Source organism: Cannabis sativa, chromosome 8 (assembly GCF_029168945.1).
Source record: "Cannabis sativa cultivar Pink pepper isolate KNU-18-1 chromosome 8, ASM2916894v1, whole genome shotgun sequence".
NCBI classification, from domain to species: domain Eukaryota; kingdom Viridiplantae; phylum Streptophyta; class Magnoliopsida; order Rosales; family Cannabaceae; genus Cannabis; species Cannabis sativa.
The window spans coordinates 15,088,026-15,107,783 of NC_083608.1; the positions used below are offsets into that span (position 1 = coordinate 15,088,026).

A 19,758-nucleotide genomic window follows, 5' to 3' on the forward strand; every position below is an offset into this window, starting at 1 on the left:
ATTGGGAATGCCCAACTTTATGGATACTTACAGATACACTTGTAAGGATAATTCTGGGGATCACCCCACCAAAAATACTATAAATACCCCCTCAAAGCTCATTAAATGGGATCGAGAATCTTGGGCTGCATATGAGCAAGTAGAGTAAATACTCACCAAGAACATTCTCTGTATTTATAAGAGTAAAACACTCCCCAAATACATTCTCTGTATTAAAGACATCCATAAATAACAGAGACTCGTGGACTAAGGCTCATTAACGCCCCAACCACGTAAAAATCCTTCTCTAAATTTCTTACAGCTCTTTAACTTTATAATATTTTATTAGTTGCCGAAAACCTCGGTCAACAATTTTCATTCATAAAATCGATCTAAAATATTATATGAATATAGTAATAAATAGAGGATTCGAAATAAATATTGAAAATGAAAACGAAAAAATTACAGACCGAAAAGTAAAACCTTCATGTATATATATACTCGTATACAATGTATATACAACATAAAATCATCATTAATGTATGGAAGATAGTATTACATACAATTTTATGCAATAAAAATATGAAAGCATTGAGTATTATATATAAACACATATACATGAAAATTATATGTATATACAGAGTATATGAATATAAATATAAATGTGTATATATATATGAACATATAAATTATGAAATATGAATATAAAAGTATATATATAAATATGAATATATATATATATACCTAAATGAAAAAAAATGTATATATATAAAAACAAAAATCAATACGTATATATATATACTTGCATATATACATTAAACCATATAAAATATTATAAAAATATATAATAGAATATGATAATTAATTATATGGAAAGAAATCAATGAATAAATGAATATAATATGAAAGTGTATATCCAAAAATATATATATTATACGGTATAAATGAATGTATATAATATATATATATATATGAACGTAAATATGAAGATGAATATATATATGTATATATAAAAAAATAAATTGAGTATGAATATATATATAATCGGGATTATATAATATAAAAGTATATATATATATATAAAATATATATAATTTATATTATAAATGTAGAACCCCGTAAATGTATATATATATATATATATATATGAAACTTAAAAAAAAAATCAAGGCAGAGATATATAATCCGCTCTGATACCAACTGTTAGATGTTTATATGTATAAACTGAAATATATGAATGTGTATATAAAATGTGGAATAAACAAATATATACACTATATAACTTAAGGATCGAAATACCTCCCGCCATTGAATCTTTGAGCTTTAGTCCCACATAAGCTTGATCTGCAAAAGAAACCAATTGAGGTGGGTAATCGGGCTTCCTCTGTGACGCCCCGATATTTTGCCTTATTTTACAAAACATACTATTTTCATGCATAATTTAAAAAGATGGAAAAAAAAAATTTAAATGCAACAGTGGATTTTAAAAATCAAAATGCAACAGAGAAGGATCCTTCATTTGTAAAACAAGATACAGTAAGTAAATAATTTTAAATAATGCATTTCCACTGTGTTAGATTTATCAACTTCTTAAAATAAAACTAAGGCACCACCGGCGTTCTAGATCGTTTGCCCGTCCGTAGCCGCTCACTGTATACGTACCAGAACTGACCCTGCTCACTATACATACTTTCCTGTCTAATACCTGTAGGGGGAAAGTAAGGGGGGTGAGCTAAAAGCTCAGTAAGGAAATGCTTATCATACAATACCATATAATATCACACATACTATTAATATATTTATTAAGTTTTAGCAATATCATACATCTTATTTTATAACCAAATCCAAATAACTGTATACATAGAAACCTTTATCATATAGGTCCATAATAATTGTATCACACCATACATATATACAGAGATCATAACTCCAGTATCATATTCATAACATAATCATATCAATACTATAAATAATAATGTAATTACCATAACATTAACATATCATAGCCATTACTTACATAACCCGGGCCTAGTCTGGCCCTACAATATCCTGGGCCTAATCTGCCCATATAATAACCTGGGCCTATGCAGCCCTACCATTGTTATAGGATAGGGTATCTCTATTTCAATAGTATTATCACTGTATCATACCCACCATAACAATCTCATACACGACTCAGTAAAATGCAGGGTAGGGTATCTCTACATTCAACGGCCTTATCCCGTATCATACCCCACCATGGTCCCCCACTTTACCTGAGATGTTAGCATACAACATACAACATGCAACATACAAATACATCATATAACATACAACCTGAAACATACAAATACAACATACAACATATACAAGTCATACAACCATAATCTATGTATCAATTCACAAACTCATATTGTGTCCATACCACACATTCTCAGTACCATATACATATTCATAATAACAAATCATAAATCATATTTCAATACATAAAGAATATAAATTTATGCAGATAAACACATACAAAACTATCTAATTTCCTTACCTCAAATCCTGCTGCTTAAGACTTGTTATCTCGTCACTACTACCTATAACAACACATGGGTCAAGGCCCTAACATTAAAATTCGCACTCTCACAGTACATCAGAAAGAACACTATTTTTGACCATAACTACACGAATTTGGTGAAAGTTTCCTTCATACAAATTATAGGAAATTCAATTATCTTTTCAACGATATATAGATCATTAAAAATGGATTAAAAATGAGGGAGTTATGATAGTTTTACTGAAACTATTTCTGAGAAGGAATATGGAGTAACGAATCACAAGAGATATCAGAAATACAAAATTTTGATACTGAAATATTCCAAATCAGAGAATACTCTCTTCATAAAAGTTTTAGAAAATCGAATTTCTTTTCTAATGACACTAAAATCTTTAAAATCAGAGTTATAACGTAAGAGATATAGATATTATACCAAAACAGTTTTTTTAGAAATCCTGAAATAAATGGATTTCGAACCATAGCAATAAAACAATAATTTTGACTTAAAATAGTCAATAATTGGTGAATGGTTTCTTCATAAAACATTTAGAACATTGAATTATCTTTTCAACGGTACCAAGATCGCTAGAATCAGATCAATATTCAGAGAGATATTCAGATTTTACTGAGACAACTTATATAGAAAATATGAAAAACGATTTACAACAAACAGCGTAGAAATACTAATTTTTGACATAGATAAATTTCGATTCAGTAAAACCTTTCTTCATAAGAATTATGGGAAATTAAATAAGCTTTCTATAGACACTAAGATTGTGAGAATCGGATGAGTATTTAAAGAGATGTGACAGTTTTACTAAGACATGTTTCATTCTGAGAAATAAGAAAAGAGACCTACGAATATTCTCCTATTGTGATCAATAAATAAGTAAATGTAGAGTTTCTTACCTCAAATACATCAAGCTGCTTGGATCGATAGACATAAGATGATGGTGATCAAAGATGAGAGTGAAGAGAGGTATAGATTTGGCTAAGGATGTAATGGAAAGATGACTTGAAAATTTTAGGGTTAGTCTTGCTCAGAGATGGGTGGGAAGAATAGAACGATATAATTTTAGGGTTGAAGGAAACCTATACTATCTGACTCTTATTAGGTTTAGTTTTATGAATAATAATAATATTAACATAATAACAGTAATAATATGATAAATTATTAAATAGACAAATATCTAACTTTTAAATTTAAATTGTAAGCTCTCAATCTCGTAACTTTAGGGCTTAATTTTGACCTAAAAAAATTACGAATTATGATATAGCTATTTTTTTTAAAATTTATAGATCTTTGAATTATCTTTCTAACGCCACTGGAATCACCTCAATCGGAGTTATAAAACTCTAGATATGGTCGTTTTAGTAAAACAGTTTCTAAACTTGTGAATTTCTCTAAACTTACGAATTTTCTAACATTAATTAAATAATAATATTATTTAATACCACTTATACAATTATTTAAATCAAATAAATACATTATATAGAAAATCTAATGGACTTTCATATCGGGCTTTAATTAAACGATTATCTACTTATAAAAATATCATAATATTTTACTTTCATAGTTAATACAACTTTAACTCTCTTTAGAAAATTGGTACAACTACTCTAAGCAATAATCTCTACTCGCTAACAACACAAATAAATGAGATAATTATCCTCGCACTATTAATATCTCAAGAAAAATTAAATATTATTTTAATTTGGATATTACATCCTCGCTATCTCAACTCTCTTTATATGGAATATGTTGTTATGAACAGAATGAGTGAGGAGCTCGGGGATCGAGACCCTATATTTATACGTGAGATACTCCATCAGTATCTGCGCCACATTAATTGTCAGAATATTTTGACAATTAACTCAGGAAATCAAATCAAGTAATAAATATTTAAATCTGACCATATATAGAATATTACGTAATTGATTTTGTCCAGATTCAATGAATATAAAATATTCATTTATCAGAAAATTAATTCTTTATTTTATTTCCTTAAATAGAAATTTATTTCATTAAATAGAAATATATTTCCCAAAATAAAATGTTCTTACACTCGATGCATATAAACTCTTATTGATGGTTTGAGTTGTGAGTTTAGAGAATTTAAGTCAAGGTGGAAATTGTTGGAGTTTGAGTCAAATTAATTTATTTATCTACATTTGCTAAGTTGCAATTTATTTTTGGATAATTATTAATTGTGAGAAAATGAGTCTTGGTAGCCAAGTTTTGAAGAGTCTTCTTAAAAAAGTTTTAGAATGTCTTGGTCCCCAATATGTCTTGGTATCCAAGTTTATTTTTCCTATAAATATGTGTTTTGTGTTTGAGAGTACTGTTGTGTGTAAGAAGAAGAGCAAGTTGTGAAAAGAGAAGTGAATGTGAAAAATGAGTAAGAAGCAAATAGTGTATTGAGATTTATAGAGAGAGATTGAGATAGTGAATGTGTAATTTTGAGTTAAAAGTGAAACATATCTCTCCTTGTGGGTTTCGTAATTTTACCAAATCGAATTACTTTGCTTCATTTCTTTATTATTTTGTTGCGTTGGAAGTTTATTATTTTTCCCAATAAGAAAGTTCATTTTTCCCAAAATAAATACAATACAATATGATATAATACAACATGGCGTACCAAACGATTCCTATTAGAGTTTGTGTTGATAAAATAATTGGACAAAAATTATAATTTTATTAATATTAGACAAACTTAAAACTTTAGATAATAAATATTTATTTATTTATTTTAGCTAATTAGGATTTTTGCCCCTGAACTTTGACATGTACCAAATCATGCCCCCTGAACTTTTAAGGTCATTGAAAATGGCCCCTGAACTATTGAGATTGTTAGATTTAATGACTTTTTTCTAATTTTAGTAAAAAAAAGTCTAACATGGATGAAAGTTCAGGGGACATAATTTAGTGCATGTCAAAGTTCGAAGGGCATGATTTGGTAGATATCAAAGTCTGGGGAACATGGTTTAGTACATAAAAAATCATTGAAATAGTAAAATTAAATAAAATTAGACAAAAGTCCTTAAGTCCAACAATCTCAATAGTTCAGGGGGCATTTTCAATGGCCTTAAAAGTTCAGGGACATGATTTAGTACATGTCAAAGTTCAGGGGACAAAAATCCTAATTAGCCTTTATTTTATTTATTATTATGTTATATATATATATTTATACATATAAAGTCGCTTTCCTTAAAGAAATATTAAATAATAGAAATAGAAGAGAAATGAGCTAATCCAAAAATTGTGGTATATGGGGAAGCGTTTTCTTTAAATTGAAAGTGAATGGTGTCGACAATTTTGTTGGGAGTACCAACTTTCTTTTTCTTTGCATTGAACACTATTTAATAAATTATAGTACGTAGTAGAGTAGAAGTAGTAGTAGTAGTAACTAGTAGGCTCATAATAATTGAATTAAATTGCTATGTTTTGTGCCCAAAATCTTGGTATGAAATATCATATATATTACTTACTACCACCCAACCAAGACCTACCCATTCTCTCTCATAAGTCATAACCTTATTATAATCTTATTAATCACAACACTTCTCTGACTTTCATAGCTGTTTTTCAATTTTAGTTCACATATTTTCTTTCTGAAGTAGGATTAATAACAAAATTAACATTCTATTATTTAGCACCATAAGTTAACATTTTATATTTTATGAATAGTTAGTAATATTCTAAAATAGCGTTATTAAATTAAAATGTATAAGATCTAATACTTAATTTTAATAATTTAAGCATTCTCTAATTAATTACACTCTTCACAACAAGCCAAGCCCCACTGTCACATAATGAGCTACACCAACAAATAACACCAATTTATTGTTTCTTTTCTCCTATAATTTTACAAATTCTTAGGACTATTTTCACTCCTATTTTTAGTTTATTTGCCCACAAATTAATTACTCTAAATTTACATTACCTATTTTTGTAGGGTCGGTCGATTGTGTGCATGCATGAAATTTTCTAATACAATAACTCTCCTTTTATTATTGAGAAATGTTAAAAGGTGGTGTTTAGCACATTTTTATGTGTCAATATTATTAATTTATCGTTAGCCAATCGCAAAATAAAATGTCTAGTACTAAGCACCAGGTGCCCAATAGTAATATTCATTGTTACTATTTAAAATTTTATTGCATTTTGTATAACAAATCACAAATTCATTTTTTAAAAAATAAAACCATAGAAAGATACAATAAATTTTTTTATTAGTTTTTTTTTTTTTGTCTTGGTTTCATATTTTATTTTTTAAAATTCTAATTAATTTATTATACAATATAATATAGGAACCGACTACATCAACTTATTAGATTTTATGATTTGGTAGTTGGTTGTAATGTGGTTAAAAGAAAGATGTGACAAACAAAAACTAACTCACTTTAATTACTATTCTATTTATAAAGATATTTGTATGCTTTCTAATTTGATGTACTAATTTGAAAGGACTTAAGAATTTGCGTCAATAATAAAAGTAATAAACTAATGACACCAAGACATTGTCTCTTCTACCCCATGTGGTAGATAGTAAGTCCATCTATACTTATTAGCATTAGCCAAAGAACCATCTTTATTGTTATATGTAAAAATATTACTATATTTAACACAAAAATAATTTTATAATATATTTACATTCTGCTATATAATTGTAAAACTTATCATTATTTAGAACATTAAAAATAATATAAATTGTCTATCATTTAATATTATAATTAAATATACTAATAAAATAATAAATAAAAAAATAGTATATACATGGTGATACAAAATTTATATCATAATAAATAATTCAAATGTGATATATTAAAAAAAAAAAATTAATTTGGCACAATATTTACTATGGTCCAAATTTAGTATAATATTCTGTTATGCTCCAAATTTACACCACCTTTTGACACACTATTAAAATACATCTTTTGCTAATTAAGTGAATTATATTTTAATTTTGCATGATTTATTTACATTTATATTAAATTAAGATGCTCTAATAATACATGTACTTCAAATAACTCAAAAATTATTTATATTATATCAATTATTCATTATTATCATGTTTTATAAAGAATTACAATTAATTATTATATATGCATTCGAAATATGTACTTATTTACCAAATTTTTTAGAAACTATTTAAAGAAATGATTAGAAACTAAACAAAGATTAAAAGAAACAAACAAAAGGTTTTTACATGGTTGGGTGGTTAGGGTGTTAATGAACTAATCCACAAATTCATATTATTGAACTTACAACAATAGCTTTTACATTTACAATATTTCTTAGAGTATTTTCTATTGTAAAACTTAATGTCTGAAACTCTTTACATGGTGAGGGTGATGTCTTATTTATAGGTAGCCATGCATCTTGGGCGAGATTAATCTAGACCCAATTAAGGGTTTTAGATGCAAAATAGCTCATCCATAGGGTAAATATATGAACTCATATTGATAAATATCAACTTGGGAGCATTGGCCTAGTAAGTGAGGTCCAATCTCTCACAAGCAACAAGTCGATATTGTTCATTATATTATTAATGTTGATAGGTCATGTTTGAGCCGTCGTTTGCATCCTAGGAAAAATGTGTGTCAAGTGTAATGGCTAGTTGGCTACTACAATCCCAATAGAGATTGTACCTTTTACCATGCACGTTTCTACAGTAGGATGACAAACTCCAAAAATTTGTGAGATCGTGTCAGAGATGTGGCACGTAGATAATTTTGGATGACCCCTTGTATTTCAAGGGATCGTGGGTAGCTTATATCCAAGAGGTTGAGATCTTTTTGGATCATTAAGACCTTTCGGGAGGGAGGTCGCTTCAGCGACACATAGTTTGTATGTTATTTGTTGTTGCACTCATTCAGAGGGATAAATGTCTTAGTTATCCGAACGCAGAGTCTAAATAAGGTATAAACTTGGGACTAAATTAAAAAATACCTCTTTTATTTATCAATTAATTAAATTTACTTCTAATTTATATTTAATTGAAATATACTTCTTTTTATATGTAATGTATCCAAAATACCTTAACATAAATGAGTCACATGGAGAGTATCTTAAAATGACAAGGACAAAGTTGGTACATCGTTTAAAAAAAAGAAGTAAAAATAATAGACTTTAAAAAAAAAAAGTAAAAGTAAAAGAGGACAATATAAAAAGGGTATAGTGTCTAATTTTCTCATAAACTTGGCTGATTAATTTTTGTGAAAGCTTTCTTGTACTGAAGATGGGCCCACAACTTGCTGGTCCTTCTTGAGAAGGCCACTTGTCGCTCGGTTAAAACCACGAACAACTATACCAAAACAATATTACACATGTAAATGTAATAGTTTCGTTTAGCCAATCTGTAACACCCTACTAATTTAGGCGTGCTACAATATTTTCATAATTACTGTGCAACCTTTCCTAATTAAAGGGTTTAGCAAAAATTTAATTTATTTAAACTTTAATAAATAAATAAAATAATACTTAAAAAACATTTTACAAATTTCAAAATCCCGTACTTAAACTTTATAAAACAATTCCAAAATATTTTATAAACAAAAGGTGGCGCCCAACGACTACAACTAACTCTATGCTCTCTCCAGTTAAACTACAGTCTATAAATACATGAAAATTAAACAGATCACATAGAGATCAGATTAGATTGAGAGAGGAGGAGACTTATAGTGGGGTAAGTCTTGGAACCCTAGGGTTAGGGCTCGGAGATCCAGAAATCAGAAAAGAACATACACAGGAAGAAGAAGAAAGAAAATTAGTACAATATTCAGAGATAGATAGAGAGAAATAAACACTGTAAAAATACCAAGGATTACCTATCTTACCTTTGTGATTTGGAATCCAGCTTTGTACATCATTGATCTTGAAGATCCATTAGTGGAAACGAGGCGATCTTGAAGAGGACCTACCCAGATTTCATTGGGGAACCTCTATAAAAATTCTGGTGCACACTTTCCATTTTTCTTTCTGCATTTAATAATGTGTTTGATTGTTGTGTGTGTTTTCTAGGTTTTAATCTGATCTAGGAAGGGTTGAATCTGGGTTTCCACTGGGTTTTGTTGCAGAGTTCATGTTCCTCAGAAAAGAAACACGAAGCTCTGCTCTGCTAGGGTTTCTTTGGGATTTCGTGTTTGAGTGTGTAAATGATAGAATGAGTTCGAGAAGGTTCTAAGTTATTAGGGTTAATTGCTTAAACTACTTGTAGTCTAGGGATTAAAAGACCGTTGTTTGGGGTTGTGACTCTTGTGGGTCAACTGTGCTTTGACTCAGTAGGAAAGGTTGGTTTTGACCTTGGGAAATTGATTATTGTTCTTGTTGTGTGTAGGGTAAAATAGGTAAAAATCCTATAAATACTAACTATATAAATATACATATATACATATTATTAAGGGCCATTTATAAAAATACTGTAAAATGAGAGAAAGTTTACAAAAATACAGTGACACGTAGTTTTTTTTTTCTATATTTTTACTATACCAACTTTACAGCAATACCGTGTTTAAAGTTTTAAAATTACAAAAATATTGTGTTCCAGTAAAATAATAATAAAAAAACCCTAGAACAACTTAATTGTTATCCCAATTTTTGCACTCTAACGTGGCGTCACATGAATGGTGACACGTGGAATCCACTTGGAACATCTGCTCGGGAAGCATAGTCCGAGCAGGATGCCTCGCTGGCATTCTTAGAGCAAAGTATTCAACAATCCGCGCAGAGCAACCAACACTTAGTGAATTCAGCTTTCGCATCGTGAGTCATCAGCACAATCCCTATAACTCAGGGATCAATTTACGTGGATATGGTATACACACGATCCCACTATCAGTGTATTCAGCCTCAATCCCACGATCCTTGCATTAAGCATTGGTCCCACGATCTTTCTATTTATACGCATTGTAACGAGAGGGGAAACTCTTCCTCCCCAAGCTTACTAGCCCTATAAATAGTGATGCATGTTCACTGGGCAAGAGGTCGAAAAGCAGTTGAGCTAAGACTATACCCTAAATATATTATCTAAGAATTATACATTCAGAGATATTGTTGTAAGAGCTATAAGAAAAGGAATCTTTCTCCTTGATATTAAGTTAATACAATAACGAGGATTAGGCTACTACCGAACTGCTCGGGGCTGAACCTCTATAAAATTCCTTTGTCTTTACATTGCTTTATCATATATTTGTTACCATAAATCACTTATCGCTTATAAAAATAGACTCGTTGTCGTTGGCTAAAAGCGAGGTCAACATTAATAAAAAAACAAAAATATAATAGAAAAATAATAAAATATGGGAAATTTAAATTTTCATACTTACAATACCCTAAAATTATTTCTCTAAATGCATAGTTATTAAAATTGGTCATATATGACCACATTGTTAATTTCCCAAAAATACCCTTCACATTTGAAAACCCTAAACTCAAGCATCTCTCTTCCTCTCTGCCGACCACGAAAGCACCACACCCACATCCCACCATCACCCAAAACCCCCATCGGAGCAACCCCAGTCCGACCCCAACCCCTCCGACCCAACCCGAAACCCCACACCCATCGTCATCAACGCATATCCTTCCTCCTCGAACCACCCACGCACGCCGATCACCACGCACGCCGATCCACCACGCACTGTGAACCACAAAAACCGGCCGAACACCACTGGAGATCCACGCCAAATCGAACCACCATGTCAAAGGTAGATCCACGCCGACCGAACCGAACCGAACCGCCCCCTCTCACTCTCTTCGTCTCTCTCTCTCGAACCGAACTGAAAAAAAAAAAAAAAAAAAAAACATATGGTCCGATGGGTCCGACCAATCGAACCCATCGGACCATGTGGTCCGACCATCGGACCATATGCCTTTTTTTCTTTTTTTTTTTTGTTTCAATTTGAGGAAAACGAAGAGAGAGATGGACATGGTCCGATGGTCGGACCACATGGTCCGATGGGTCCGATTGGTCGGACCCCATCGGACCACGGACCATCGGACCATATGTTTTTTTTTTTGTTCGGTCCGAGAGAGAGAGACAAAGTAGATAGAGGGGGGTATTTTTGGAGTTTTGAAAAAAGAGTCATATTTTTCATAGTGTAAAATGTATTGGTTCAAAAAATTTTTTTTGAACATTTTTAAGTATAAAAAATCAAATTTCCCTAAAATATTGACCTAATTGCAATAAGTAAAATTTGAGTGTGTCTATATATAAGCTGGATTCGTAAGTTTGATATAGGCTTTTTATTCTTAAACTTTACGGAAAATATTGTGTGAATCGGTTTACCATAACTTAAACAAAAAGCAATCAATTCCTTATTACAATCGTTTCAATTTAAAATATAAAATAAATAATAAAAAATAAAAATATGGTTAAAAATATTTATAATATTTTAAATTAATTTTTTTATATAAAATATCTACATATTTTTTTTATTATTTTAATTCAAAGTTAAACCAATAAATTTAAAAATATTATTAAAAATATCTATAATATTTTAAGTATTTTAAATTTAAATTTCTTTATATAAAATATCTATATAATTTTTATTTTTAAATATATATAATAATATTATAAAATTATTAAAGAATATTCTGTTAAATAATAAGGTGGCGTTTGGTAACACTTTTTTAATCAGTTTTCTGTTTTTAAAAGTAGAAAAGTGAAAATATTTTTCAAAAACATGTTCTATAAAACTGTTTTTACTTTTCAATTTTATAATTAGAAATCAAAATTTTAAAAATAAAAAAAAAATCACTTTCAATATTTTTTTAAACAGTTTTTTTTTTCTTAATCAATCTTTTGGATTACGACCAGACTCGGACCCAAATCTCCTCCCCACGGCCCTGGCGCTGAACCCGGCTTTTGACTTGAACCCGAATCTGACCCCGGACCTAGACCAGACTTAAATAAATCAAAAAATAAAAATAAAAATGAACTTTACAGAACACACTTTTGTTTTCTGTTTTTAAAATTGAAAAACAAAAGTGGTTACAGAACGCATTTTTGTTTTTCAAAAATAAATTTTTTAAAAACAAAAATTTTACTTTCATTTTGTGATTAAAAAATTAAAAAACAAAAGTATTACCAAACGGCACCTAAGTTAACGAAAAAAACTCAAAAAGATATCGTTAAATCAAGAATTACGTTGCATAGCCATATTTTATATAGAATAGATATATACAAACATAAAAAAAAAATTAATTTAAGAGAGAGAGAATTTAAAAAAATAAAAATAAAAAAGAGAAATTGAGAGAGATGAGAAAAAAAGAATAATAAAAAAAATGTTCATTAACTGACTTAAAGAAAATCAGCTAAGACTGGCTAAAAAAATATAAAAAAAAAATAGATTTTTTTTTTTTGAAACTTTAATAAATAAAAGATAATAAAAAAAAATTAAGTAGGAAAAATATAAATATCAATGTAAATTTTTTTTAAAAAAATTAGCATGTGTAAAATTTTCAATTATTAATATTAAAAAATTGATAGTGTATCTTTGTTAATACATGGGAAAATGTCAAAGGCATGATCTAATAAAAGACCCAAATTTCTAATAGGTCATAATACTTTTTAAAAATACAGGTAAGTAAGTTGGCCTCCAAAACAAAGTAATTGTATATCATATAATATAATTTTATTTTAATAAATACTTTAAGAGAATGGGCCCAAAAAGAAAACGAATCATCTTGATAACACTAAACAAACACTCATGTATATAACTTTTAGTAAATTAACTTTTATAGAATAGCAATGGACAAAACCCAATCAATTATTTCCACATAATGTTCATTCTCTTTATATCAAAATGTACTGATATCATATAACATAAGAGAATGGGGAATTAATAAATTAAAATTTATTATGACACGACACATCAATGAATTAACCAAGCACAAATACAGGAAATAAACAAGACCTAAAAACAAGACAAAATTGAATCATATTTTTCGTTTCATTTATTAAGTACTTCTTTCTTTTAATAAAGATAAGAATGGGGTTAGGTTTTGATTATTGAATAAAAGAAGTAAATAACATTAAACCCATCATCATTTAATTAAAGAATAATTTCATAAATCATCATTTAAAAAAAAAAAAAATTTACACTTTTACGTTTAAAGATTTTCTTTTTATATTTTTACAATTTTTTTTATAGAAATAACACAAAAAACAAAAAAAAAAAATTGTATAAAAATAACAGAAAAATAACATAAAAAAAACATACAGATAACAAAAATCAACAATAAATTAACAAAAGTACAATAAAAAAATAATCATATTTTCTATAAATAAAATCATAAAAATATTTAAAATTTAGTACAATTATATTTTTGTAATTTTTTTTATTATTTTTGTATATTTGTGAAATAATTCCTTTAATTAATTAAAATAAATTATACCCAATGCCAATAAGTTGCTTAATATTAGAAGTGATAAAATTAAAAAATTAAAGCCAACATATATAAATATACATATATATACACCATTTTTGTTCACAATAACAAGTTACAACAAAAGCAAAGAGATTAGTAGCCGTTTGGAGAGACGGCAAAGAAAAAAACCACAGTCCAATTTAAGCCGGCTAGCTAGGAAGTAGTACCACTACTAATATTATTATTAGTACTACTCAAGTAAGTAATTATTAATTTCATTAATTAAAATATTTTCTTCCTACTTAGGGAACATATAACTTTTATATATAAATTCTTTTAATTATTATTTCTTATATTACTCTGTTTTTTCATTTTCTCCCTCTGTTATTATATAGCTAAAGAAGTTAAAATTAATGGCTAAGATCTGCCGGAAAACCCAGAAGAATAGTCCATCAACGGCTGAGATTAATAAAACCACAAACAAAGGTAATAAATCATCATCATCATCTAAGGTGAAGAAAAGAACTCGAAAAAGTATACCTCGAGACTCTCCTCCTCGTCGTAGCTCCATTTACAGAGGTGTCACAAGGTTAATTTCTCTTCTTTATGAAATTATATACATATATATATATATTTATAAATATTTGTAACGATTATTTTTCGTTTATGAAATTATATTAATTATATTTTTTTTTTTCAGACATCGTTGGACAGGTAGATATGAAGCTCATTTGTGGGATAAAAATTGCTGGAATGATTCTCAAAATAAGAAAGGAAGACAAGGTTGGTTATTATTTTTATTATTATCATTATTATAATTAAGTAACATTTGCTTAATTTTTTTTAATCGTATATATAATTTGTTCTGTTTTTTTTATTGGGTTAATTTATTATTTGGTGGTGGAATTGCTGAATCGGAATGAATGCAGTGTATTTAGGTAAGTTATTACTTTTCTAATTTACACTAAAATAATTAATTTTGTATATATATATATATTTCTTGTTCTATTAATTAATTTGGGGTTTTTTTTTTTATTAGGAGCTTATGATGATGAGGAAGCTGCAGCACATGCATATGATTTGGCAGCATTGAAGTACTGGGGACAAGACACAGTTCTTAATTTTCCAGTAATTATTATTATTCATTCCTAATTAATTTACTATTATTAATTTAATTTCAATTACTATTTTTATGGGGTTAAAATTATAAAGAGTAAATTAATTAATTGATTATAACATGGTGTGTTTTTGAAAATGTGTATATATATGTATAGTTATCAACATATGAAGAAGAGATGAAGGAAATGGAGGGTCAATCTAAAGAAGAATATATTGGATCTCTTAGAAGGTGTTTATATTCATTTTTTAAATTTAAATTGTGGGTTAAGCTTAATCTGCATATGAATTTTAATTAATTTGTTTGTTTGCATTTTATTTTGTAGAAAAAGTAGTGGGTTTTCACGAGGAGTTTCCAAGTACAGGGGAGTGGCAAGGTAATTATTATAAACAATAATTAGTAATTTTGTTTTTTTTGAATTTTTGACATTATTTGATTCTTTTTCTTAAAATTTATGGCATGTTAAAAATTTCCTTTAAAATATAATAGTTATATAATTATGTTATTTTTGTTAGGTTCTGTTTCTTTAACTATTAAAAATTAACATTTTTACCTTCTAAATTTTGGCCAATACAAAATTTTACTTCCTTTTATTATTTTTTTTTAATTATTCAAAATAATTTTTTTTTAAAAAAAAAAATTACTAAAATAGATATTGAAGCTTTTTCAGTTTTATTTTTTACGGGGTAAGATTTGATAGTTTTTAAAGTTTGGGTGGACAAAATTATTAATTTACAAAAACATATCAGCATTTAAACAAAATAATGAGACGAAACCTAACGAACAGAAAGACTAAAATTTTTATAAATATAATAATTTAGAAAAAATTTTTAACAAACCATATATTTTAAGAAATATAATCACTATTGTTGAAAATTCAAGGGACAAAAATACTAAATATTCTATTATATTAATAATTTTAATCAATTATAAAATGAAGTGAAAAAAATGAAAATGAAAAATTGCTGGCTGTGGGGTTCGAACCCACGCGCACTTATGTGCAGTAGATCTTAAGTCTACCCCCTTAACCTCTCGGGCAAACCAGCTCGATGAAATGTATAAGTTACAAATATTATATATTATATTTAATACTTCACAAATAAATTAATTGATTGGTCAATTTTATATTTTTTCTTTCAATTTTGATTTAAATTTTTCATATCTACTCTAGATGACCAATTATTAATTTAATTAGTGGCTGAAAGTAGATAAAATATATAGAAAGGGTGTACAATGTCATTTTGCTCAAAATAAAATAAAATATGTATACATTTATAGTAAGTTTGAGTTACGTATATATGTATATGTATACTTTGTATAATCAATAATAGATATTGATTTTGGTACACTACATGACTACACATGTGTAGACACCACCATAATGGAAGATGGGAAGCACGAATTGGAAGAGTATTTGGAAATAAGTATCTTTACTTAGGAACCTATGGTACGTAACTACTTCTATTTATTTATTATCAATGACAAAATTTATTTATATATATATATATATTTTGTATTTTATCAAAAATAAGAATGATTTCACAAACCAACAAACTAAAATTAGGACTATCTAATAATCGTACATATAAATAAAAGGGAAATTAGTTTATGTCTGTTATTTAAGCATACATTTACCTAAATTAATTTATGTCTGATTTACTTCTATCATAAAGCATAAATTTACCTATGATCCTAAAAAATAATTTCATAACTATACCCTAAGGAAATAATTTATTAGATAGGTTAATTATTGTATATCATCATAGCAAAACGTATGTAACTGAGTTATAATTATTCCTTAAAAAAATATTGAGGAATATAATTAAAAATAATAATATGTAAATAAAAAAAATAAATAAAAAATAAACCTATTTGAATTTCTTATAAACCCTAAACTCCAAAAAAATGTTTTTTTTAAAAAAAAAAGTTTTATGTTTTGAATTTCTTTAATTAAAATGAAATGTAAAAATTAAATTTCTTGAAATTCTTGAACCACAATTAGAATTGTGGAAACTTGAGAGGCCTGCTAACTAAAATAAAAGGTGGGAGATATTTCATATATATAAAAAATTTAAAAGTAAAAATTTAGAATAAGTATACTACTCTTATATTACTATGGTTCGTAAGCTAATACGAATCATTTGTTATACATTAAATAATACAACTTATATTATATATTAAAAATTTTAGTCGTAATAATTAATACAATATATTATTTTATTCAAACATAATATTATTTATTATTTAATACAATACGATCCTTATACGGCCTACCAAATGAGCATTAAATGTATAATTTATGTTCTGATTCTCATATATATCATTTTGTTATTAACTTGATTTACTCCAAATATTAGATTGTTTGAACCATTAGCTCATATATTAAAAAGTCATTTAATTTTTTTTTATCATTTTCTTACATATATAATATAATAAATGTTTTTTTAATACATATACTTAATAAATATTATTCATAACAACAAATATGCACTTACAAAAATAAAAACAAAAATATTATAAAATTCATGATCCCAATACATACATATAATTCGAAAGGTTTAATTTTTAATTTTCGTTCAAACTCTCAAATCAAACTACTTGAATCGGCCCTCCTTATTAATAATAAATAATGATCCAATATATAGTCATTGTGGGTCTAATCATATATATATATAGATCAATGAAACCGATCTACAATAAGTTAATTAACTATACATATATAGAGACTTTTATATAGTTTTATTAAAAGGAAGAATCACTTTCACTAATATAAACTTATGGACAAGAGTAATCAGTCAACTGTTAGTGCATGGCTTCTTTATATTAAAACCAAAACTTTGAAAAAAGTTTTGCCTTTGGTTTTGACACTTGTCAACAAATAATGATCATTAATATCTCCCAAATTGCATTTGCTGTGTTAACATCCAACGATAAATTACTTTTGTTACATTAAAGAATACATACAATTAATGTGGTCCTACAAAATTAATTTATATAATAATCTATATAATAATATTAATTAAAAAAGCAAAAGAAATCTCCTAAAACTATATGGCTAATTAGTAATTATATACGTAGGTCATGTGATATGGAAAATATATATAAAACTATATATTTATATATATATACGCAATCGAATCAAAGTTAGTTGGGATGTAGATGACCAAACCCCCAACTGCTTGGTCAGCTATTTATACTCTCACATTCAATCTTTTTGAAATTAATAATAAATCAATTTCTATATAAATCTCCACCAATGTTTTACAGCAAAATTAAATTCTTCAATATCAATCGTTTTCATTACATTTTTTGCATGAATTATTATTATTATTATTATTATTATTATTATATAAATTGTTTTTTTACACAGCTACACAAGAAGAAGCAGCCACAGCTTATGACATGGCAGCAATTGAGTACCGTGGACTTAACGCCGTTACAAATTTTGATTTAAGCCGTTACATAAAGTGGTTACGTCCAACAACTCAAGATAACGTCCCTAGCAATATTTTCCAACCAAACCCTAATGAAGACCTAATAATTAATCCAAACCCTAACCCTAATGAAGGACTAGGGTTACCAAGCTCAAGTAGTGTTGATGATTTGGTTGCGGTGGGGGCGCCGACATGTAATAGTGGTTGCGCGGGGGCGCCTTCGTCGGCCTTAGGGCTTTTACTTCAATCCACTAAGTTCAAAGAAATGCTTGAGAGAACTAATTTGGGAGTGGATTGCCCATCATCAACTTCGTCCGAGACTGAGCCACCACGCGGCCGGAGCTTCCCGGAGGACATACAAACATACTTTGATTGCCAAGATTCTTGTAGCTATACAGAGGGAGATGACATTCTTTTTGGTGACTTGGGAAACACGTTTCCTATCAATGCACCAATGTTTCATTGTGAAGAACTTGATGCATAGAGAGAAAGACAAACACAACACAACTATTATTATTATTGGAACGCATGATCTAATTATAAGACTTTGCGAACCATTTTTATTTACATTTTGTGAATAGAGAGGAAAGCAATTAGTGATTTGATTATTAAATGATCATTGTTATTAATTTACATTGCAATATCAAGACAAGGTAAATAAAATTCAAGTATATCAATTTTTATTAGCAACTTTTATTTATTAATAGACACTATTATTGTTTTTAATTATAATTTATTTGTCTAATAATATTTAGTGTTTTATTGGACTTCTTATGTACTATTAATTGAGTATTATCAATGGTAAAAATACTTATTTTTACACTTTAATTAATTAAATGTATAAATATTTTTATATATAAGTGTGTATAAATCAATCTAATTCAATTAAATATCTAGTTGGATAAGATCGGATGTTGGATGGGATGTTTAAAAATCACACTACAACAAATTAATTTATTAGGGGCGACATATTGTCGCCTCTAATAATATGGGTATATATTAGGGGCGACTTTGATTTGTCGCCCCTTATGCAATCTTTTTTTTTTTTTTTAATTCTTAAAGCTTTAAGGGCGACATATGTCGCCCCTAACACGTGTAGAAGCGCCAAAATCAAGTATTAGGGGCGACACATGTCGCCTCAAATGTCAAAAATAGAACCGTTGATTTTGGGCGGGATTTTTCGCGCTCATAACATTAGGGGCGACAAAAGTCGCCCCTAATAGTTTGAAAACTTGCCACTTGTCGACCATTTAAGGCGATATATCGCCCCTAATACTTAATTAATTAAACCTTCACACCCTTCTTCTTCATTTTATCTCAGACCAAAAAAGCA

General features: G+C 27.8%; 1 protein-coding gene and 1 non-coding gene across 2 annotated transcripts; one reads left to right on the forward strand and one right to left on the reverse strand.

The window, feature by feature from the left end:
* Window positions 1–13,943: 13,943 nt before the first annotated feature.
* Window positions 13,944–19,112, forward strand: LOC115701471 (AP2-like ethylene-responsive transcription factor At1g16060). Its single transcript, XM_061102432.1, has 8 exons — window positions 13,944–14,132; window positions 14,270–14,463; window positions 14,575–14,657; window positions 14,914–15,002; window positions 15,149–15,222; window positions 15,317–15,367; window positions 16,362–16,438; window positions 18,362–19,112. The coding sequence occupies exons 2-8, from the start codon at window positions 14,288–14,290 to the stop codon at window positions 18,907–18,909; spliced, it is 1,098 nt and encodes a 365-aa protein (XP_060958415.1). The 5' UTR covers window positions 13,944–14,132; window positions 14,270–14,287; the 3' UTR covers window positions 18,910–19,112.
* Window positions 15,955–16,037, reverse strand: TRNAL-UAA (transfer RNA leucine (anticodon UAA)). The gene has a single exon. It is a non-coding gene; the product is annotated as a tRNA-Leu (tRNA).
* Window positions 19,113–19,758: the final 646 nt, after the last annotated feature.

What these genes read in the sequence shown, in the direction of transcription:
- LOC115701471 (XM_061102432.1), top strand. Translation starts at nt 14,288, where the DNA reads ATGGCTAAGATCTGCCGGAAAACCCAGAAGAATAGTCCATCAACGGCT. An exon ending in ACACAGTTCTTAATTTTCCA is followed by an intron (nt 15,003 to 15,148) that starts GTAATTATTATT and finishes ATATATGTATAG; the next exon opens with TTATCAACATATGAAGAAGA. An exon ending in TATATTGGATCTCTTAGAAG is followed by an intron (nt 15,223 to 15,316) that starts GTGTTTATATTC and finishes TTTATTTTGTAG; the next exon opens with AAAAAGTAGTGGGTTTTCAC.